At 41.1% G+C, this 24,784-nt stretch overlaps 1 protein-coding gene across 2 annotated transcripts in view; it reads right to left on the minus strand.

Annotated features, from left to right (window-relative positions):
• Nucleotides 1-13,495, minus strand: part of ITGA6 (integrin subunit alpha 6) — a 43,042-nt gene extending 29,547 nt beyond the window's left edge. The window contains exon 1 of one of the 2 annotated variants that reach the window (XM_032190047.1): nt 13,297-13,494. In XM_032190047.1, coding sequence (XP_032045938.1) covers nt 13,297-13,457 — 161 coding nt within the window. In that variant the 5' untranslated portion in view covers nt 13,458-13,494. Of the gene's footprint in view, nt 1-13,296 lie in introns of both variants that reach the window. The other variant, XM_032190048.1, reaches the window with a different exon arrangement.
• Nucleotides 13,496-24,784: the final 11,289 nt, after the last annotated feature.

A 24,784-nucleotide genomic window follows, 5' to 3' on the forward strand; every position in this document is an offset into this window, starting at 1 on the left:
AACAAGCAATACAGAATACTAAGCAGTAGGGTGCAGATCCGAAGTCCTCGCAGCTTTCACCAGTAACTTGTGAAGTGCAGTAGCTGCTGTGGCTGCAATATCCTTCTCAGGTAATGAAAACGGCAGTGGGACTTGGAGCAGTCTCTGCTCACAGCTGTCTCAACTCCCTCCAGTACTGCCCATGAAACCACCCCTCACTTACTCCTAAAGGAAAGCTACAGTTAAGGTGAGAAAACCTTATCAAAGGCAACACAGAAGACCTCCAAGCTCCTGCAAATTTTCCTCTCACTCTGCAAGGAATTTTCTTCCTCACTTACAGCCTGGAACTTCCTGAGGACAACGTACAGTTTTCACAACATACTTCAAAGAAGAAAAGCTGTCAGCAATTCATTGCAATACCTCTGGAACAAACACTAACTGAAAAGAAAACAAGTCAAAAGGAAGAAGAACATCTCTCAACATTTTTGGCAAGAAAATCTTATTTATCAAAGGAAGAAGCTTCCATTGAGTAAGTTACATTTTGATTTAAACAAATACAAAAAAATACCATGGTCTACACTGAGCCCAGGTACTCTATCTTCCAAAGCTTTCTTCATTCCTTGAATTCCTTTCTTTTCTGCGGTATCTTCTGCCCCAAACAAGGCACCCCATCTTTGCCATCCTTTCTTTAAAAGTAGTAGCAACACATTAATAGTGCCAGCTCTGAGCTTTAACAGACTGGAGTAGAAATCACTGACAGTGTTTCCTGGGTAACTAACCATTAGCCATTTCAACAAATAGACAGAATAAAATAGTCAGTAGTGTAAGTTATTTCCAATTTTGCAACCTTCATTGAGCACAAATGTCCAATTTAAGGTTGCTATTCTCAGATAACAATGCTGCCACTGCAGACTCTGCTCTTCATTGTGTTTTCAGAAAGACTCCATCAACACAAGGGGGGTGAATCTGGAAAGCGATGAAGCTAAATGCTATGAAACTTCTTCCACTCCTGGCTAGACAGATAGACTCCTGCATCCTTTTTCCTCCCACACGCTCTCCCAGAGTTTCATTCTGTTGATCAAAACAAAGAAAGTAAAGTAACAACCACTAACTCATATTTGGATTAAATTTGTGCTACCAAATCACCAGTCACACTGCCTAGATATGTACCCAATATTTAAAACCTCCAGGCAGAGACCACTGCTCTCAATGCAGACATCTGAAGTGCCTTCCACGGGATGGATTTCCAGTATATGAACTTTAGGAAAGAGGAGGATGGAAACACTAAAACACAGAGCGTTTCCACATAACTGAGGCTGGTCAATGGGACAGACACTGCATTTAAATCCAGCTGGCACCACCTCTGCTTTCTGCCTGGATCTGGCTTCTACCAGTAGTTACACAGACAAGGCAGGAGCACCATGCACTCATTAGCACAGAGATTTCCCTCCACATACACAGGCAGTTAATGGGAACTGGAGACGAACCAAGGGACCAAGCTTCTCAAAAAAAAAAAAAAAACACCCCTCCCTGCAAAACGCAGCCAGAAACAGTGTGAGTAGGGAGCTTGTTCGCAATGCTTTTTACAGAGATACCCATCGTTCCCAGGCTGCTATTAACAGCTATTTTAAGTGACGGATGATTCTCTTAATCTGCTACTCCACAGTTACATTTTCCTACTACCAATGCAAAGCCATGGCCAAGGACACCATCAATCTCTGTTGCCCGGAGGCTTGGCATTTAAAGGATTGTGATTTTTGTTTTATTAGTTCAGCCTTTTTCAGGAAGCAGATTACGACAGTAGCTAGGAAAAGAAGCCAAAAGAAGCACAAGGATCAGGGCAAGCTACAAAGCAAAACTGGAACTACAAAGCTACCTGTTGTTCTGGAAAGGCCACTAATTAGTGACTTTCTGAAGCCACATGGAAAAATAAACACTTTCCCCTCACAGTCAAGAACTCAGTCTATATGGATTATTATTTTTTTTAGCAGATCTCATTTACGTTGGTAGAAGGCTTATTTCCCTAGAAAAAAAATGCAAGAAATGGTCTGTTCTGTTCCAAAGTCCTATTTCAAAATAGTTTTCCATTTTGTACACCACTGTCTTGCTATAACTAGGAGATGCAACACATTCATTATGTCAAATAGCATGTGAAAACTGTATAATAATACATTTTTATAATGTATAACTGTATAATAATGTATAACTGTATAATAATACATTTTAATACAAATTTCTTCCTTACAAACTGTACTTTCCCCCAGATTTGAAAGAATGAACAATGTATCATGCTAGGAATAGACCTGATACCGTAAGTGATACCACAAAACATCGATTAGATTGCTTTATAATTAATCTGTGATAAAATTATAAAAGACATAATGTTAAAAGGGATTTTCACCCACATTTTACGTGGTGGTGGTGCCTGTTACTGCATGAAGTACTCTTAGTAATATGGAGTTTAGCTCAAGAAGTGACAATGTGCTGCTAAAGGAAATGAACTTGCGAGTCAAGGTCCTGGCACTCAGCTCCCAACCCAGCCATTGCTCCCAGCCATCCTGTCCACATCAGGTGCAAATCCATGCAAAACCCACCCTTGTCCACAAGCAGCTACAGTGCACTGAGGTGCCACAGCAGGAAGACAAGCTAGCAAGAGTCGTTACAAGAAAGCAGTACATTCAGAGTCAATTTTCCATCCCTGCTGCTTGCTGCTGTTTCACACACCTTCCCCACGCTGGAATCTGGCTCTTGTGCCAGCTACTACCCAAAAACAGGGCTTCTGGTCCAGCACTGCCTGAGCTCCTCCAGCAAAACAGGCTGGTAAAGAAGTGGTTGCTGCTGCTGGGCATGGTCACTCTACAGGCTCCAGTACTCAGGAATTAATATCTTCTGCAACTGGGCTGCTGGCCATTCATACCATGTAAAATTTTAGTGTTCAGATTAACACTTCATCTCACTTGTAGGGCTTGTCTTAGTACTGCCACAATATATGCCACCTCCATTTGAGCTTTAAAGAAATGCAAGGAGTATCACATCATTTGCTAGGTACGTGTTTTAGACAGTGAACATGAATATAGAAACAATTGCTCAGACTTTTTTTTTCCCAAAGAACAACCTGAAAGAGCAGTGCTCCCAGTCAGCCTTTGAAGGCAGCGTCTGTTAGAGAGGTAACAACCATAACAGGCATATACTGTTTATCAACATGCCAAGAGCCATTTGAAAAATTGCAGCTTTAATGCAGCGCAGAACAAGTATTTGGATTGTAATATCATTCCTCTACTTATTTCACTGAGTGAAGTGTATCAATTTCATATAAGACCACAGTTAAACCATTAAGAGGCATGAAGAGTACAGTAAGACATCTCACGCTAGAATCCATAGGCTGCAGCTACTACTACTCTCCACGGCCCTCCGTAACATGAAAAGCAGCTACTTCCCAAGCTCACAGAAGCCATCATTCCTTCATCAGTCCATCCACTTTGTAAGGCACTGCTTCCCCTCTTCTCCACCTTCTTCCCTCTCTCCCCCTTAATCATAGCAGGGGGAGCAAGACAGACATAAACCTCTTGCACTAGATACACAACCACAGAAATGGTGATACACGATGCTGGCAGATTCACCATCTGACAAAGTTCTTTGCCTCGTTCGGCAAACACATACCAACCTCATCCATGCGAGACCAAGCCAAGAAGCTGTGCTGAGTTGCACTGTGCTGTCCCAGCTGCCAAAATAAGCCTGAGACACCAGAGGCATACACCTGGGGAGCAGGCTGAAAGGCTCTGTCCACAGCATGCAACCATGTGTCTAGACAAGGCATGTACTTTCTCCGTACATAATCCCTCATTAGTATTTCAGAGGATGAGTATACAAACTGCCAGCAAACACAAAGATAGCTGAAAGTCACTTGCACACTAAATCAGCGTTGAAATAACCCCTTCGTCTTAAAACCATCATAGTCCTGTGTTAAATGCATGCAACAGCATCAACAATTTTGTAAGCTTTTCTTCAAACCATGAACTTAATCACAAAAGCAGATGTGTCACTGGGCAAATGTACTGACTGACACATATCCCTCCCCCTTCAAATTAACTGAAAACACAGGCATTCACATCACTTAGAAGAATGTCAATCCAACAAGGTATTTTTTGTAGGAGAACCAAAGTTGTACACCAAAAGGAAATGCCCCAACAGCTGGGACTCTTAAGGAGCCTCTTCTTATGTTACATGCAGATATTGAACCATTGCTCAAATATAGAAATAAATCTTATGTTCACAACAAACTTCTCCCTACACAGATCCGTGGAGAACATTATGTTTTACTACGAGTAGGAGTGTACAAACAGGGAGAATTTCACCAAGCTTGCAAAATCTCAGAACAAGATTTTTCTGTTTGCAAAATAACTTACATTTCAGAATATGCCAAAAAACCCACTGCATTCTCTACAGCTACATAGTGCTCCCCCTCCACATGCACACATGCCTAGCTTTTACATGCCTCCCCTTACCCTTTTTTTTTTTTTTTTCCTATCTTCCACAACTTTCCACTTTCTCACTTGAGAACCTGGAATAATTACTTCTTTCAGGAATTTTTAACACCCTATTTTCTTGCAGGCAGAAAGTTGTGCGAACAGTACTTCAGCTATTAATAGCACTGGATCTGACCTGACATCTAACGAGGATTTTTCTAGGACATGCAGGAATACAGTATGGCTGGGAAAAGAGAAGAAACCTAGCTCTTCAGCAATATTCTGGGGCCAGACTATATAATTATCAAGCATTCTCTATCAGAAAAATAAGCTGAGTGGATGAAGAGTTCACATGGACTTGCACAATTATGCCAGATTGTTAGTAGCTCCTACAACAGTTGGTCGCATATGAAAAAATAAGAAACATACAGCAAATTTATTTTAGCATCTTAGCCAAGAAAGTAATGTAGTTTTCACTTAAAGTTGTTTCACACTAAACAAACATGGCCAATTAAATACGATCTGTTTTCATGCACACTGCTAAGCACAGCCCAGAGAACACCAGCAGATTTAACCACTATGCAGTTTCAGCAGCACTAATAACAAAGTGCAAGACTGACTAGCCCTTATGATGCCCTTACAAAACTAATGCAAAAAGAGCTACAAGAAAAGAGGGACCCAGAAAATTCAACTATACACGAGGACAACATGCTTGCTATCAGCAACAGCTGGCTGCCACTTTTGAGCACTTCCAGGATAAACATGCATTTCCCTCAGACCTTTGACCTGGGCATGTGCTGCTGAGCAAACAACCTCAGGCATTACAGGCACCAGTTGTTCCCTGTGTATTTTCAATCTTGTTCTACTTTACTTCTTAAAGACCTATTTTATAGGCCTGGTTTTGAGGAGGGTATCAATGCCAACTGAACCAGGCAGAAGCTAAACACATTTATCTCCATTTGAAAAATTGCCTTGGCAATCTTCACTGAGAAGGAAATGATGGTAAGTGTCTGTCAGAAAGTCTGCCACTCCTATGGACACTATCAGACTATGTCAGCAAACTCAATTAATAAAAATGCTAATAGCTCCTATTTGCTGTTCCTTGTGTCTCAAGGATCCACAAGGATCTTTGAAAGGAGAAAACAAATGCAAAGATGAAAACAGCTGAAAAGTAACCTAGAATTAGCAAAATCCAGCATAGGATCCATAGATATTACCCTGGAGGGGCTCGAGAACGTTTTTATGCTGTAGATTGCATCTAGACAGCGAGCATCCCGTGAACCACCCTTGCTTCTATTCATGACCCTGGGGAACTTCTCCCTTCCAAACACAGTCGTAACATCCTCACGCACATTATTACAACTGCTTAAAGCAAATCAGTATTAGAAAATGACATTTTTAGATACAGTTCTGTATCAGGAAACAAGAAAAACAGCCAACACTCCAACAGAGCCAAACACGGCCAGGCCATACGAGCAAATGCTCCCAACAAATCGCAATTTGAGAAACAGTATTTTATACCCTCTACTATCATTTCAAAGCCATACAAAATCTACTGTCTAGTACTTCATAGGGGAATACATCTGGCCTGATCTTTAAACTAAAAGAAGGTAACTACAGCTCTTTTTTTTTCCCCCAATGCAATAGCTTTGGAATTCTCAAAATAGTCCTAACACATGCAATACTCTAGATATCTTAGAGCCAAGGATAAAAGAATACAGTGTATTTGATACTAAAGTCACAAAGGGAGCTTCATTAACCTATGTTTCAGTTCACTTATGTTTAATATACTACTTTTCTTAAAAATGGAAGTAGAACTTCTTTCCCCGCATTCACTTTTGGTTTTCTAGGTTATTATTCTCCTGACATTACTTTCAAAGCAGCAACTTGCTTTTATATATCTCAGTCAACAATATATAATACTAATAAATACTTCCAGACCACTTTGTATACTTTTTTTCAAATATTCCTGTCTTTTACCGTAACCTACCATTCCTAAATACCACTATGAGGTGTTAATTTTCTATCTACATTTCACAGTACAGACCACCACGTACTCATTCAGTAATATGGATTTTTGCTTGTTTTTAAACAGGCATTTGCCTGATAGCAATAAAAAATAAAAAAAAAATAAAAACAAAAAAAGCTGTATTTCAACCTTCCAGCTCACAGCTAATATAACTACACAGCGCTCACTTAAATGTGCCTGTTGCAGGACTCCTGGGAAGCCTGCTCCAACCCCGCGTGCCCTAGAACAGAGCAGCACACAGTAAGACAGGCCTCGTGTCATGCATGCTACATACTTCAGATATTTGAATGGCACCCTCCTACACTCTCCATCTTGGTAACATTCTGTATCCCTTGCTTCATACCCTTATGGAGCCCATGGGGTCATGTTTTAAGTCTGAAGAGCACCAGAAACGTTCCTGTGCCATTCAGTCAGTAAGACCAGGACAGCAACAAGCTTCAAGCAGCTGTTTGCCAGCTGAAGGCTTCAAGATGCCAGTGCTGAACAGAGCCTCAATTCTTCACCCAGCATCAGCCTGCAGCTGGCAAGCAGGGCAGTGCAGGCAGGCAGCACGCATGCCCTGGCACCCCACACTTCACTGCAGGCTCCAGGTGGATGGAGGGAACTGCAGCAAAAAACGCTTCTCCACCTCACTCCCACCTCCTGTTTTAGAGACAAATATTAAAATACATTTCAGCCCATTCATTGCTGTACTCAAGCTGACCTGTATGCCAGATGTGACAAATTCTCCTCAACACACCATACTTAAACAACGTGAAGTTTTACAACTCCTTTTCACAATGGAATATTTCATGGACAGTTTCACTGAAGACTAATTCAGATGTGCACAAATAGGCATGACTACTTTGAGCTTAGCCTGAAAAGCACGGGAAGAGTATTAAGTTTTTCCAACTGTGAGCCCTCCCCCAGCACTTTTCTGCCCATTTTTCAGACATAATTAAGCAGTTTTGTCAGGACCCTTAGCCTCTGCTCAAGAACAAGACAACTTGTCAAGGAGAATGCTTTTCTTTGTCCTTAACTCTCATGTTGTGCAGCTCATTAGTTTTCATTCAGATTAGTGAAGAGAAAAGCCTTCTCCTCCTTCCCGAGATCAAGGTCTGCCCCTGCTCATACTGTGTTGTACAGTACAAGTCTAACCTTGCTAGTTTTAGAGGATGTAAGATTAACTTTTCAATCCTGTTCCTGCGATGTATCTGATACTTTGGCTGCAAGACAGTTCTCTCTGCTAGCGTGTGTTCATCAGGGTTGACTTATACCTTAATTATTTAATATGAACTATTTGGTATATTCAATCCTCTGAGAACGGGGCGAGTACAACAGACCTGGACCAGAGGAGCTTAAAGTGATTTTGGTTAATTGAGCCATTACTTCTATTTTAATGTTCTTGCAAGGGCTTGGCAAGTCTGCATTTGACACTGAGTGACAGCTTACAGAATGCTCTTCTCTTTCCAAACACACAGCCTGAGAAGAGATTAATTTGTGCTTCCACAGATTCACATTCATCCCATTCACACTTATTAAGATACTTAAATATAAGGAAAGTATAAATCAAAATGCTTCTAAGCCTGTCATCACCACCACCCTATGTATTTTATGCGTGAGCAACCCCACCAAACCAAAGAGATGGTACCTCTTACATTAGAAACTGATTCATCAGTCTCAGCAAAGGCAAAAACTTAAAGCTATGAAACCAAGAAGTTGTACCAGGTACATGCATCTAACAGGAAGAGCACAACAATTTTATGAGCTTTAATTGAAACTGATTGCCTAGGCTGTTTCTCAAAGCTGGAGTCCGAACAGAAGGTTATTTATCACAGCAGACAAAAGTCATATGCTACAGTCCTTACTCACAGAAGGCTTACATTTGCAGACCAATTAATTACTATTTTGCTAATTTTTAATAGTTATCAATGTAACAGAAGTATCTACCATATAGAGCTGAGTTAGATCCTTATGCACTTCTAGGTGACCATAAAAAACAACAACTTTTTTTTTTTTTTTTTAAGAGCTATATGACCTCCCAAAAAAAACAAATTTCTCAAAGGGACGGAGGACTGGAAAAAGAGTTTTGCCGTTTACCACTTCAGAAGGCTGGCTCTACACTATGAACATCTGTCATGCCAGTCAACACCACAGAGAAGTTGAATCTGCCAATGCACACAGCTGACGGAAGAGGACTGTATTGTGGCTTATCTTCCCCGACACAGCCTTTTCAGAGCCACCTGGACTGAACTGTGGCAGAAGCACACTTCTGCTGTGACCCATGCCTTGCAGGCAGGACGTAGCAGTGCAGCTACAGGAGCACAACTTCCCAGCGTGGGCCGTCTGTACCACAGTTGTGCTGGCAAAGCCTCACGTCCACCTACAACACCAGGTGGGGGACAAGAGAAAACAAACAAAAACCACTGGAAATAACATAATCATACAGACCACAATATCCTATAGACACAACTCGCATCAAGCTCACTTCTGTTGTTCAGGAAAAGGGGTTTTGCCAGAGAAGCAAAGGAAATTCCTTGACTAGGGTGACCTGCCCTCTCTGAACAGCTGTGTCGGAAGGGTAAAGCTTCTGTACAGCAGCCTCTGCGGGGAGCTCCTTGCCATGCCAGGCACTTCTGTGCCCTACAGCTCTGCCCCGCCACAGGCAAGACGAAGGCCAGACCTGCTGCCAGACAGTGAAAATTACATGATAGTCTCCTATCATTTATAAACCTGACCACAAAACCTGTCAGCTGTATCTCTGCCACAGATAACCCACAGAATAACTCAAACTTAGCACAGGAAAAAAATCTTTATTTCTTCAATAATAAATCTTCAAGTTCAATAACAAAGCAATTTATTTTTTTTTTTTGTATAAACAGAAGCTCTAAAGACCAGCACTATTAAGGCCTTTAAATCCTGAAGATGCAAATATACAGCATGATTAATTTAGGTCACCTGAACTTTGAATCACTCTACAATAGCTCTGCAAGCAGGAACTGTCATTTTCCACTGCAGACCGGCATAATCCAGCTCTTTTGTTGCTCAACCAAAGTGAGTATAAGCTCACTGTGTTGTCTGAGGACTCAGACAACACAGAAACACTGGCTAAATGCCACTGAGGATGCACTGCAGCAGTACAGCAATGTCAGCAGCCTTGCTGACCAAAGGCAACTTTGTTTTATGTTGCTATAATGGCTCACAGTGGAGATACGCACTATCAGCAAAACCTGCCATGAGTAAAAATTCCAGTAAGACACTGCAACTTTTAAGGCTTTATAGATGCTAATGGTTAGCACAGGTTTGGCATAAAGTGCCTATCCACAACTGTCAGCCACACAGCTTTTCTTCTGGTAAGATCCTGAACATCTACTACCATAGCCTCACCCTTTATTGCCTCAAACAGAAAGAAGCCTACATGAATTCAGCTTTGAAATGCTATTCAAAATAATATCGTAATTAATTATAAGTTATACACAAATGTGTGGGGCTTTTGTTCAAATTCAAGAGATTTTCTTACCTTTTTGGGTAGATTTTCTAATCTTTTTGGTTATAATCTTAAAAGATTATAATCTTAAAATCTTAAAAGATTATAACCAAAAAGGACTGAAAAAGACCTGTGGGGTATCTTAAATGGCTCATGTATGCACACGTAATATTTATATACAAATACACATATACATATGGTAGCCAACGTATATACTAAGTATATTTTACCAATGCTTGATACCCTCACATTCTCCATCACAGAACTGCTTAAGCTTGAACCATATTACTCTTACGGCTACACCATCCCTGAGTCTCAGGACCCTTACAAACCTCCTTCCAGTCTGCAGACCGTAAGACACTGCTGTGTCACTACCACCCCTCAGAAGCATAACTCCTGTATTTTTGTTATACTGACATATTAAAAACAGAACAATCTCATGCAGGGAGCCCAGCTTTTTTACAGCTCCATTAGCTCCTTAAAGCTCCATAGCCTTTTCTGCTATCAGATTCATCACGTTTGACAGTAGACCAGAACTATGCACAGCACGCCAGGCAGGCTGCCCTCAGTCCCTCAAACAGTAACATTAATGGTCCCCAAATGCATATTAAGATTGCATTCAGCACTCTTCCACACCCACATGCTATTAGCAGTCCACTTTCAGTTACTGTGAATTAGTAAAGTTTTTCTCCTCTTCAGCTGATGAACTTGCCAACTTTTCTCACCTGAAAACATTCACACAGAAAAATAAAATCCTGTTACCAATCCACAGTCTCACATAAAGTACCATTTACAAGTAAATTCAAAACAGTTCTCAAGAATTCATCTACCCATGCTATGGGGAGTTAAGCAATAACTCATTAGTAAACACAGCATTAGTATCTAACACTGACAAATACAAAAATTACCATTCAAAGTTTATATGTAATCTGTAGTCTCCTGTGACTTCAGAAAAAAAAAGTGATCAAAAGCAAGTACGTTTAATAACAGGCTATTTCGGAGTGATCAAAAGCAAGTACGTTTATTAACAGGCTATTTCGGCCCTACCTTTATTTGTCACACTTCCTCGGCATTCTCCACCCTCATCCTTACCAAGCAGTTTCATAATGCTTAACACTGAATTATCCAGTCTGAGGCAGAAGGAGAGAACCATCTCACTTAAGAGTCACTTCAGTGAGGCGAGAGACAAATTAAAGATCATTCAGCTTGTTTTACCAAATCTTGTTCCCTGTCAGTGACTAAAACATCCCTTGAACAGAATCACATTATTTCACCTTTTCTCCTTTGTTTTCCCAAGGACTTACTGGTTGTGCACATATCAGTTATAACTTGTGTCTCATTTCATAAAGTTGGGGTTGGCAGGGTGGTTTTCCGGGGGGGGGGGGGGGTTGAGGAGGGAGGGGGACTGGGGTTCCCTTCCACATGAGAACCTGAGTGTCACTTTCAATTAAGTTTCAGTGATGAAATGGGTTTCGGGTATTCTAGCAACAACAACAGTGCCTGCACTCAAACTGTAGCTGAGCTTTAAAGTTAGCCATCCCCTAGTCGAGATGTCATGGTGAAATAATTACTTCTGTCAGTGTTGAGAGAGTTCCTGTAGTTACAAATAATGGGCAGCATACAGGGACTACGCACTTTTCCAAGTATGAGACCTCAACATGATCTCCATTCTCATAACTTTGCCTAATACCTGGACAGCAGACAGCTTGTTCCACCTATAAACAGCCAAGCTATTTAGAAACTAGTATCTGCGGAACACGCCAAACGAATTGTTTAATATTAATGTCACTCATTTGTAAATCACATCATCACTTACAAACATGAAGCCTAATATGGAAACCTTCACTTCATGTTTCTCCATTAAAACTCCCATTTTATTTCACAAGATGTAACAGAGTGACCTTAACATGCCTATATCCATACAAAAGATAGTGACAGTCCAGCACATTTAATATCTTATTCTCTTTCAGCCACATTACTACTACCCCTACTCCAGAAAAATGATGCTATGATGCTCGAAGTGACTGTGACATGGCTGTGCTATGTAAAAGAACTGAACACAGGTTTTCCAAGCAGCTACACGGGGCAGCACTCAAATGCTTTATGTTAAAATACACAGAAGAAATTTTTAAAAAATAGCCAAGACATCTCATACTAAGAGCCATGCATCATAAAACATTTTCTCTAGTCTGGTTTTTCCTCTATTTGAGAACCCTGCCTCTCATGAAAGCCTGGATTCAGAAAGCCATGTCAACACAGATAGCATCTGGCTCTGCTCTGTACTCATGCTCGGACTGCCTGAGGAAGCACTCGCTGTACATACAATACACAACTTTCATGCTAACAATCTCTGAGGCATTTCAGTCAAACACTACAAACCAGTTTGAATACTGTGACTGCTCTTGTATTTCTACTGACTAATTGGCTTTCCGTCTCTGCATAGTCTGACGCACTCGTTCTATCAGCATTTGACAACATAATGGCAAACTAACAACCTTCAGGCACTGCTTTCTTAGTAGAATGAAATGAGACCAATGCACACGTAATCCTGCCAAGAATTAAGACAAGGGCAAGACAAGGGCCTCTAGAAAGTAACTCTCAGATCCGTATTTGATTCTTCAGGCTATACCATTGAGTCACGTTGCATACCAGACATAAGATGGAACCTGTGATTTATACTCCTTTTCACACTGTAATTTCTATGAAACCATAAAAAACGCAAGCCTAAGCAAAACAGGTCCAAACAACTTTTAACAACGTTTATCTGTTAACTTTATCGAATATACGATTTCTTCTCAGCTTCCTTCTTCCGTACACTCGATCTACATCAACGGGCTCATCTTCCCTTAAATCAAAAATAAGCGCTTGGGGAAGAGACATTCGTTTCCTAACAATACCTTACACAAGACACGCTCTATCCAGCACTAGTGTACAGGACAAGGTTGCTCAGTTACAACCACGAAAAGCAAGGAACCCTAACTCTTCCCGACGATGCACAAAGGAGCCTTGCTCTGTTTTCTGCATTTCGCAGAGGGGCTCCTGGCTGTCCCCTCGCCCCGCCAGCAGCGGTTTGTGCCCTCCCGCTCCGCCTCCCACCTGCCCGCTCCGCAGCGGGGGCGCCCGAGGCCGAGATCCGCCCGGGCCCGGGGCACAGCCGCCGCCACGCACGGTCCCCGCCGGGATTTTTGTTCCTCTGCCCCCGCCGAGCCCCCCTCGCTGCCCCCGGGCGCTCGGCGGCAGGTGCCGCCCGTGCCCCTCGTCCCTTCCCCGAAGCCCCCCGCGTGCCGCCGGGCGGGGGCTGCGTCCCGAGCATCTCCCCAGCGTGGAACGGACGAGGACCCTGCGGGAGCACTTACAGCCGTCTCTCCTGCGGCTGCAGCTGCCGGTGCATGGCCAGGGAGAAGCCGAAGAGGCTGCCCGGCTCTCCGCGCCGCACGATCACGCGCTCCGTGTCCAGGTTGAAGGCGCCGGCCAGCCCCGGCAGGAGGGGCAGGTACAAGAGGAGCGCGGCCGCCATCTGCGCCTGCCGGGCACGGGAACGCCGCTGCCGCCGATCCGCCGAGCGCCGCCGCTCCCCCGCTGCGCCCCGCCGGCCCCGAGCCCGCCCCGCCCCGCCCGGCCCCCGCGCGGTGGCTCCCGCCGAGCAGCCCCGCGCCTCCGCAGCGGGGGCGGCACAAAATGTCCGCCGGCCCCCGCCCCGGGCGGCACGGCACGGCACGGCACAGGGCGCCGCCCCCAGCCCCTGCTCCTGGGAGGTTGAAGCGGAAAAGAAAAGCGGGCTGCGGGCACGGGGCCGGGGCCGCGGGGCTAAGAGCAAAGGTGCCGGGCGGTGAGCACCTGCAGCCCGCCTTCCCCCAGGGGCCGCCGGCCAGCGCTGCGCTGCGCTCCGCCGTCCCCAAACGGCACCGCGCGGGGGAAAGAGGCAGCGAGCTCGGACCTGTGTTGGCCAGGCTCTTTAGACAGCACGTGGGGACGCGCTTCTTTAAACCTCACTCCTTTACAGCCTTTCCTATCCTTAAACGGGTACCTCACCCTTACGCTTCAAGTGTTTGAAAACAGTACGGGGTTTGGGATGCCCTGTTTTATCTCATGCTCTCACCCTAGTTCCAAAAGGGTAACCTCACTTGTGCAGGTGGACCTCAGTGCACTTCATCCACCCAAGAGAGGGGTTTAATGTGTTTGTAACCGGGTCTGGTTTTAGTGATCTGGTTTAGGGAAGTGAACACAGCTCTTAAAACCTTTCACCTGGCAAGCAGCATAACAATACTTTTTTTCTTTTTTCCCACCCGTATCTGAGAGAGGAGAAGAGAAGCTTTTTTCCCCACAAGATTCCAGAAAAATAATAATAGAGATTTGAGCAGTCACCCAGTGATATTCTAAATAATTTCTTCTGGAACAATACCACGCTCCCGGGGAGTTAATCCAGGCTACTTTTTCCAAAGTAATTATTCTAGGATAACTCCATGTATAGACAAGTCTTTGGCTCAAGACCAAAACACCCTTGATCAAAAGAGAGGAGAAAACACACCAGAAATGTGCATCTAATGTGGAAACAAAGCATGTTGTTAACTTGGGCTCTGTGATATTTACTGCTATTAGGAACTTTCCCGGCTTGCTCCTGCCTCAATCATTCCAAGTCTTAATCTGGTGTTCAATCACTTTGCAGGCACTGCCGTGGCAGCAAACTGTACTGGCAGGAACACTACCCTACAGCTTCACTGAAGGCTCATAGAGGGAAGGGCCCCAGTCTAATTACAATAAAGTAGGCTTACTAAAATCCGTGTATTTCACAGTAATTAGTAAAGATTTGAAAACAAGTCTTTTAAAACAGTGTTGATGTCTGTACCAAAATCTTAGCAATGGGCCCTGCAGGACTATTTAAACTTGCATGCTATAATACTCTAGAAGTAGCCATAGTTACTGTAAAAGTAATACTTGTACTCAGTAACTCCTGTTAGGAGTCACAGTACTTCCATGCTGTATCCTGAGCCACATGAGTTACTCTGGCACATGAGGTTCATCTGACATCTGCCGCTCCCTCCCACCAGTGCTGTCTGGGCATGTTTTACCTGTTTGTTGTTGCCCATTGATGTTTCCCTTCAGCAATGTCTTTCTCATCTCTAGATGCACTAACACGCATTCCAAGACATAGTTATATTAAAGCCTGTCTCAAGTGACCACAACAGGAACAACAAAAATAGACTTCATACAGGGTAGAGCAGAAGTACGCACAAACAGCTTAGAGTTACCTTGGATGGTATCTCATTATTTTGTACTATTTTAATTTGCTGCATGTGAGGAGAGGAAAAAAAAATGTTTGAAAAATGTCTATTTCCTTCCTTTGCCCTTCCTCAAAAAAAAAAAAAAAAATGCTGTGGATTATAAATAACTAACACATACCTCAGCAATTCCTTCATGCCATCTCTGGATAAAGGAGGGCCAACAGTAGGCATGATAACCAATTAAACATGACCACTCTGCTATGCATAACATGGCAATTCTAAGAAAGGAAATGGCCAGATCAAAGCTGAGTAGCTGAGTGTCTTTTTTGTTATCTATATATAATATAGATATAACAACTGCTTTGCTATAGCCAAGTTTTAAGTTCAGGCAACAAGCTGCCTGCTTATTAATGGTGGGTTGGTACACAGCCAAAGGTGTTCTCCTGCTATGCCTACATATTGAGAAAGCCTTAGTGCCAGCAATACTTTCCTCCTCCATACAATTGTGTAGTTAATTAAAAAGGAAAAAATATTTTCAGGAAAATAGAGGTGGGATGGAAAAACTAGTGCTTGGCAAGACATTTTAGGCTTTCCCTAAAAGGCGGGCAAGGAAAAATGCTTTATATTTCTGAACAACACATATTATGCAAAGAAAAATAGAGCTTGTGGAATCTCAGCTGTGAAGCTTTAATGCAGCATATCAAATGGTCCTGAAAAAATGAAATACGTAAACATCTCCTTCACATTTCAGTATAAAAAAAAATGCTTGATTTTATAATTGATGCGATTCCAGACAAGAAAAATTGATACAGGCCAAAGAGGTTTGGCTTATTGTGCAAGTTCTAAAGCTATAAAGTTCTTTCAGTTTGGAAACTGAAACTAGATTTAAGAGTTAATAGCCCAAAATCAACCTTCTGGATGATTTCTCCTGCATGCAGTACACACACACTGTGTAAAACCACTCTGTTCTCTAAATTATTTACTTTTACTGAACGGATGCATCTCAACAGCTACAGTAAACAGTTGAATTTTTATGCAGCCAGGCTATTTTTGCTCGTATATCCTCTATGGCTGTTATGGTTCTGTGTTAACAACGATGTTAGCACTACAGCAGTACAGGAGATAAAGGTGCTTACAGCACTAGGGGAGATAAACTACTCAATACCATATAAACAAAATGTTTTTCTCTTGAGTAGTCTAAAAACCAGAATGTTTAGGTAGTTATATTTACACACTTGGTATTAGCTATTGTACAGATCTGATTCACATCATATTTTCTATAGGTAACTGAAGATAGTAAAAGAAGAGATTTAGACAATCTTTCTAAAAAGATTCCTAATACACTTTTTTTTTATTATTATCAGATGAACATCAATTCCTGATTAAGGTGTTGCTATGTTTTTAAAACTTGTATTTTTTTCAACATCTAAAATAACTATAGACATAATTCTGCCATTCTATACTTGTTTGCAAAGTGGAAATATACTGCTTCTGTAGATAAATAGTTTAGAATTTGACATATTTCCTATGTAAAGTTTTTAAATTTGGACTTTTATCATTGTGTCATGGTTCTAACATCACATTCATAAATAGTAAATGAAGTGTTACACAAATAAGTGAGTCAAAAGAAAAAATTCTGTCCGGACCCCAATTTTTGACTAACTCTGCAGCCTGTGTTACATAGCAGGTCTTTAAGCCTTTTACTAGATGAGGATATTTTTCCACCCAAGATGTCAGGTACATTCCTTAAGTAGTTTCAGTATGACCAGCCCGAACTGTTTGGAGAGTAAACATCTTTGTAAACATACCAAGAAGAACCTTCTGCCCGTAGCTAGGCAGAGATCAGAGAAATCCCGGTGACAAATGGGAATTAAATAACCATAGTTTGGATTGCTGTGGAGAGAATTAAGAATGTTCCTTCAAAATTACTGATAACTGAAGCATAAAGCCACAGTCATCTTGAACATATCCCTATATTCTATAATTCATTGGCCACACTGGGGGAAGGGGCGGGGGGAGGCTTACATGGCAGCATAAGGGCAGTCTAGGCTTAAACATCCTTATACACAACATGGACTCTTTGAGGAGGAAAATAGAAGCTTTACTAACAAGATATTCACAGGATCTCCCTGGAGACTCTTGCCAGGAACTCGGGAAGTAAAATGAGTCTTCATGGGACACATTTTAACTCCATCAAGAGCCAAAAAAAAAAAAAAAAAAAATCATTACTCAGGACAAAACGCTTTTGTTCTCCTACCATACACAGACTCTGACTAAAGGGTCTTTGGCCATCACCCAAAGCACAACTCCACCCAACCTTGACAGCACCTACCTCTAAGAGCTGCACTGGGTGCTGGACACAGGACACGACCTTGGACAAAGTCTGCAAAGAACAAGACCAGGAATTACAGTCACTTGAGGTATCTGATCTCTAGGTCACTCTCCAGCCTATTGTAATAGCACTGTGTAGCTGAGACCCCTTGCACCAAACTGGAGGAGGCAGCTGCTTGTTCATTACCACACTTGTTACACCTGCTCCCCATCAGGTCCTGGATCAGACCCAGCTGTGAGGGCAGCCAGCTGGCTGCTCAGCATCCACACAGGAGGTAAAGCCCAGTCAGAATTTGCACACAGGTTTCTAGTGGTTGTTAAAAACCATAGAAAAGAAATGGGGGAAGAAAATGCATCTCATCAGTTTGAGATTCTGATCAGAAATCTGATTTTTTTTTTTTAAAAAAGAGAATCAATTTTATATTTTTTTTCCCTGTCTGTAATAATTTTACAGTTGATTATACAGCCAATATATTCACATGTGCCGACCAAACTGCATATGCCACTGATTCATCAGGAGCGGTGTTCAAGGCATGTTCAAACACAGCTTTCAGACCATTGGAGGCAAAGCCAAGAGAGGTTGCTTCTCTGGATAAGGTCTAGAGCTGCAGCCTCTACTTTCTTTACTAATTAAAAAAGACTTAAGTAGAAATCTAACAAACGTATTTACTTTTCTCTTTAGATTAACACCCTGATTTCTGATGGACAACCTGAACAATCAGCTGGAACTGAGCACTGCAGTCCTTTTTATTTTTATTTTTTACTTCCTTCGGATCACCATTTTAAAATACTTTTCTGAACAATATCTAGTTTTTATTAATCTTAGTCTTTTAAATCCATATATAATGAACATGAACAATTAATGGAATAAATCAAATCTTTTGCTATGTTAAGTCTCAGTTAATGACATGCTCTCTGATGTTGCAAATTTCAATTATTCGGAGACTGTAGAAAAATCCTAAATAAAGTCTGTGAAAGTTCAGTCCATTCAGATTTGGGCTACTGTCTCAGTGGAAATGGGGTCATTCTCTCCCTGCTTCACCTGTGTGTGAACAGCAGTTATGTGAAGGTTGAGGACACATTGTAGTTCTCAAACTCCCTGCTGAGCAATGCAATCTTCAGTTTCTGGAGCTTCATATGTTACTAAACAGAAGTGTTACAAAACAGAAGCAAAGGAATCTTTTACCATCATGCCAATCTACCCGTGGTGCTATTTAATATGCAAAAACTTTCTCTCTCTCATTTAGTCCAACAAATTAATAAATTAGGAAAAAAAAAATCAACAAATTAAGATCTGTTATCCAAGTAAGAATTTTTAAAAATACCAGTTATTTATCAAATCACAAAATGTGTACCTCCACCAAAGGAAGAAGACTGAGGATTGTCTATGCATGCAGTAATTTCCAATTAACTGCTTCTGTTTAATTATTAAACAACAAAGCTAAGCTTAAGAGGAAGAACATTTTTTTTCTTCCGGAATAAGACTGCATACACATGGAGTTAATCAGGACCAATTTCATGTTTAAACAAGCACTACAGATGTATTCATAAAAAAAAAAAAAAAAAAAAAAAAAAAATTCCTCTGCAATTCCAGTTATATTCAATGAAAAGATTCATTACATGATGCTGCCATGACCAGGCAGGCTTAGTGAGCAAATCGCAAATTTAATCAGTTTGGCAATGGGTTTTATGGAAGCTGTTGTGTTGGCTTGACTAATATCAAGTGATTTCCTCTTTTGTTCATTCGTTGCAAACAACTAAAAGCAGGAGCTAGGAAGGAAAGGTCATTTATTAATTATGGAAGTGTATTTTTTTTTTATTTTATTGAAAAGGTTTCAAATGTAAGGTTTTGAATAAATTTTTGCATATTCATTTTTCTCATTCCTTTTTATGCTTTTAAATTTCAAGTGTAGAAAAAGCAAAAAAAAAAAAAAAAAAAAAAAAGCAAAACACCTAGTGCCCTCAAGGTGATCAAGATTTAAGGTGCAGAGTTTTAAACAATTACTCCAGTAGTATGAAATTGGCAAAGGATTTGTGGCACAAACATATTTCCAGATTTCTTACAGTATAATTCCTCTGATACTTATTTTCAGACCACCATCTGTTTGGTCAGCCTCTCCAGATTCAATTCTTCCATGGGAAGTTTTTCTGAGAGTTCTAACAAGCAGGTTTTGAATGTTCCTTCAGTATTCTCATTTAAACAAACCCAGAGTTATTTTATGTGATAAGAGGAACCATTGAAAAAATACACATTGTAACTACTACAGATATTTTCTTCATCTGTAATTAATAGTTGCTCTCTCTGCCTTTGTATGCTTAAACTCTTCTAACACCAGCAGCCTCAAAGAGAACACCCAAAACCTAGCAGAGCTCATTCTGTGCATCTGGGAACATGAACAACATAGAAAGTTAAGACAATACAGTCAGGGGATAGGTTCTTTCAGTTTTCACAAGGGCTATACTGTTCCTGTCATTTCTTGCATGACACACACACGTTGCTTTTTTTTTTTTAAACCTGTGCGTGTGTGCTTTTAGTACATACCAGACAGAATGTTTTCTAGCATACAAACAGGTCAGCTTTGTGAATTTCTGACCACATTCAGTGAAACGCGTGCATCAGCTCCTATTACCCAATTCTTTCTAAAGTCAAACAGCATTTCCAAGGATCAAGGTTCACTTTTAAGCAATTCAACAACTTAACTGGCAGTTAGATCAAGGCATGGGTATTTGCTTGTTGAGTGCAAATAAATGTAAACTGACCCATTTTTACTGTGGATCTATTCTTCACATTAACCAAGTAAAATGTAGTTATTCTGCAGTAATAATAAGTTTTCTTTGTTCTGTAAGGAAAACAATCTGAAAGCATTTTCATTATTTCCCTTCAAGGTAGCAGCATTAAAATCTCCACAGTGAAAGACTGATGATCTACTTAAGGACAGAAGAGTGACCCAGTATCATGAAGGAAAGCTGCAGATGAACCCACAGACAGACCCCATTTCTGGGTTCTCCTTCCTCTGCCTCATGTAAAAGCCCAGTGTAAATCTGAAAATCACTAAGTTCACTTTTGCACAACCATCAGATGCTGTTCTGGGATAACCAAAACATATATGCATTTGGCTGACAGTCCCCATCCTCTGAGTAACACGCTATATTGGGGGGGGGGAAGTGTTGTTGTAGTTGTTGTTGTAGATAACCATTGTAATGCCCCTGATGGTGCTCTGACCCCTTGGGAATTTTTAACTATGGGTTATTTTAACTACGTGTTACTGCTGTACCTAACAGAGTGTAAGGTTTTGATGTAAAAAAAATAATCCTTCTGTTCCACTGTACTTTGTTTTCACATAGTATTTTAAGATTCCAGCAGTTCTCTCTGTTCCACTCCCAATTTCAACACGTCACTTCTAAGCCCTTTGTCGCCCCTGGAGCTGACTGACCATTGTTGGAAAAACGAGTTGATCTGTCTGTAGTTGGGGAACTACAACCACCAGATCTGCCAGGTGAGCAGAAAATCTAGAAAATAAATTTGTTCAGATGCATGTCCTGCAGACAATAAACAGCAAACAGCAGATGATACAAGTGCTTGCTGACCAGCTGCACAGGGCAATCACCATGCAGTGGGATAAGGTCGTGGTACAAGCCTGCGCCTGTCAGTGTTAACTGCAAGCCCTTCAGATCCTGTGTTCCCAAGGCTGCATGCCAAGTTTATTTCAGCCTCAGGATGCCAAAGTGGCAGCTGCTTTAGGAGGGAGAAATCAGGGTATCAATCTTAGGGGAAAAGTTTGCATCACTCAACAATCTGGTGTCAGAAAAAGACACCCTTACAGGAGGCAGTTAATTTGCAGACATGCGTAACCATTAACCGTCATGAAGAATCTCAGGTATGGATAAAGCACAGGAGTTGTTTAAGTTAATTAGGAAGGCTTCCCTAGATTTGTAGGCTACATATTAGCCATATGTAGAAGCCAAAACATTGTGAAGTACAAACATCATAATACTGTAGATAATGAAAGTTGACATACCTATGAAATTCTAGCCCTGCAGCATTATGTAGTCTTAACATCAAACTGCCACACTTGCTTAGGCAGCAGCTCTGCTATTTCTCTGTAAGTGTATTACAGGCTTAGTAATGGTGGCTACATGGCTTTATTCCAATTTTTATTTCATTGTAATAGAAAATATATTTATGGTTTACTTCAATTTGTGTTACCTTTTTGCTTTTTTGCTATCACAAGTTTATGAGAAGGAATGCTGTGTATTTGTGTTTCAGGATATTCATTCCAGTATTTTGTGATTACCACTGTGTGTACATAATCTTAAATTGATCTGCTATCTTAAACTGCTGTGTCCTGCTCCCTATCTGCATGTAGTCTGTTGCTATTTGAGGTACAAAGGAGAAAAAGTGGTACATCCCAGTCCACTTGGAGAGTTATTTTAATGCATGCTTGATTTGTCAAATACCTGAATTCTTTCATCTCCTGGGGATATCACACAATATATTGAAATAACCTGAGTACCTAAAAACAGTCTGACTATGACTACATGTATCTCTATAGATATCACAGTGAGCCTGCATTCCAGTATGTCAAGCTAGGCCAAGAAGGTATGTTAGATATCTTCACCATACCACAGACTTGCCCTCTGTGCATCCCTCAGAAGCTTTTCCCTACTATGCAGGCCAAAGGTGCTTTTGCATAAGGAGTAAGGGAATATACTGGCAGCTGCAGGTCACTGGTGTGCCCTGGATGCAGTGAGACTGAGGAGGCTGCCATGGCTCGTCACATTTCCTGACATTTTACTGTATCCAACACTTCCTCACCCTTTGTTGGGCAACCAAATTCCTTCAGATTGCGTACACCTGGGCTTTGCATAGACCCACACTGTAATGCTCACGGCAGGGTGCTTGCAAGAGAAGTATTTTCCAACACTGTAAAAGCCTTAAGTCCAAACATTATGACTCAGCTTCAGAATGCCAAATTGCAACCACACTGGGCTGTGCCACTGGCCTTATGGGAGTGCTGCTGGAGAGCAGTTTGCAATAACATTATAATAATATAGTGCTATAACAACATTGAGGTAATGGAGCAGAAACACTTGAAGACTGGAAACATTCTTTTGTCAGACCAACACAAGCTTAAAGGTGTATCAGCAGGACAAAAAACAACGTGAATACATTCAACAGAAGGAAACATCTCTCATAAAACTCCAGTGTAAAACGAGCGTAAGACTCATTTGAAAAGTCATTTCAGTTCTTAATAATTTATAATAGCAATAGGATTTTTTTTTTCCAAATACATTGTGGTAGGGAATAAAAAAACCCTTGGTCTAACAAATAGCCTCTTGGACAAAATATTTGGAATATAACCACGCTTGTAAATCTCTAAAGTCACCCTGAGTTGGGGAGAAAAATGCAAGTATCAAACCTCTTTATTATTCCGGCACTGTGTAACACAAGACTTTCAGTTCTCAGCAAGAGGAATGTTTTACTCTGGTTAGCTTGAGGTTAATACCTAGCCAATTTTTTTTCCCATTATTTTTAGTAAATCAACAGCAGCTTTTTAGCATCTTGCAAGACAAGTTTCAACAAAGGCACACTGTTATTTTCCCTGTGATTAGTAAATCAAGACTAGAACACATGCTCCACAATCAATTCAGGAGAGAGAAGGAAGATGTGTCCTATCCTCTCGTTGCATCATTCTGTTATTTTTTATCTCAAGGATCAAGACCCATTGAGAAAGAAGAGGCATGATGGATAAAGAAACTAAGAGAAGAGTTGTTGATTAACCAAACACCAGATAAACTGCCTTGCCTTTGCCACAAATCATCCTCTAAAGGGATTTTCCAAGTGTGGACACACTCAGTAGGTAGCCATAGCTGGGAAGGTCTCATTAAGAGCAACACAGCTTCATTGTCAACACAGCTCCTGAGATGTAACATCAGGAAGCACAGAGATGTTTTAGAGACTCAGAAGTGGACTCCTTGCCTCCTACAGCTCTTGAAATCTGTGAAATTCAAATTGAGAACAATGCTTTATTGAAGGGACAAGGCAAATATTCACCTTTCTTACAAGTACAATAAGGACAAAGTCTCAATGGGACTTCAGCAGTTCTTCATCCTCTGTAACCCCCTTCCCCAACCTTTTCATGTGGAGAGTGGTTGAGTTATTGGTTCCTGTTTCCACATTTTGTGCAGTTGTACTTAGCACTTAGTTGTGTATGGGATATTTTTTAGCCTGACTCTTCTCTGCCTCCAGATTGTTGACTGTGATTTCCAGCATGGATCTGTTTTAAAAAGCTTTAAAACCCAAACAGCTGTGCAAATTTGTATGAAGGATACATGCTGGCACAAATGTTTCCATGGTATGCACTTACATTCTGTGTTGCCTGTCTTATTTTCTGAAGACATTATAATTTTATTTGTATGAAGTAACAGACACACTGACTCAGACAAAAGCTCAGCTAACTCAATATCCTGCCTAACAGTTGTCAGTAGCAGACACCTGCAAAAGAATGCAGTAGTGTGCTCCATCTCTTCCTTGTTCCAGCAGATTAAGGATTCTGTCTGTCCATGGGTTCATACAGACCACAGAATTTATTGACAGTTTCTAACTGATACAGTTTAAATTAAATTTCCAAATTATATTACTGACCTCTACAACAACTGTGGAAATGAGACAAAAAATTAAGTGGTGCACTGTGTGAAAAGGGACTTTCTAATTCAAACTCTTCTGCCCAATAACTTCCGTCTGCCCAGCATATTATATGATCCTAAGTGAATAATTCCTTATTTTATTCATGATTTTATAAACTTTTGCCATACCCCATTTCAATCATCTGTTTTCACACAGAAAAAATCCTTGTCTAATAAATATCTCAAATAGAGATCATTATACATTCCTCAACACTCATGGCATTCTCTGTGCTTTTATTATTTCTGTAATCCCCAGAACTGTCAGACCACCACACAATATTCAAGATTCAAAGACATCAGTTTATAGCAGTAGTATAATCACATGCTCTGTTTTTGTATGGTATTCCATTCGTAATTCCTCATTTTCTAAGTCCCTTTTGGCTGCTGCTGAACACTGAGATGACAGCAAGCCTACTGCAACAAGACTAATATCTTGAATAGAATAAACTAATCAAGTCCATTTTTTAGTTCATGCATATTGGTTTCTTATAGTACTGACCTCAATCTTACTATTTTATTCTCAGTCATTTATACTGTTTTGTCTTTGTTTCCCCATCCCCATGAGCCAGCTTCAGTTTTGATCCTCAGACAATTGTGAGGAGTT

Source organism: Aythya fuligula, chromosome 6 (assembly GCF_009819795.1).
Source record: "Aythya fuligula isolate bAytFul2 chromosome 6, bAytFul2.pri, whole genome shotgun sequence".
Lineage (NCBI taxonomy): Eukaryota > Metazoa > Chordata > Aves > Anseriformes > Anatidae > Aythya > Aythya fuligula.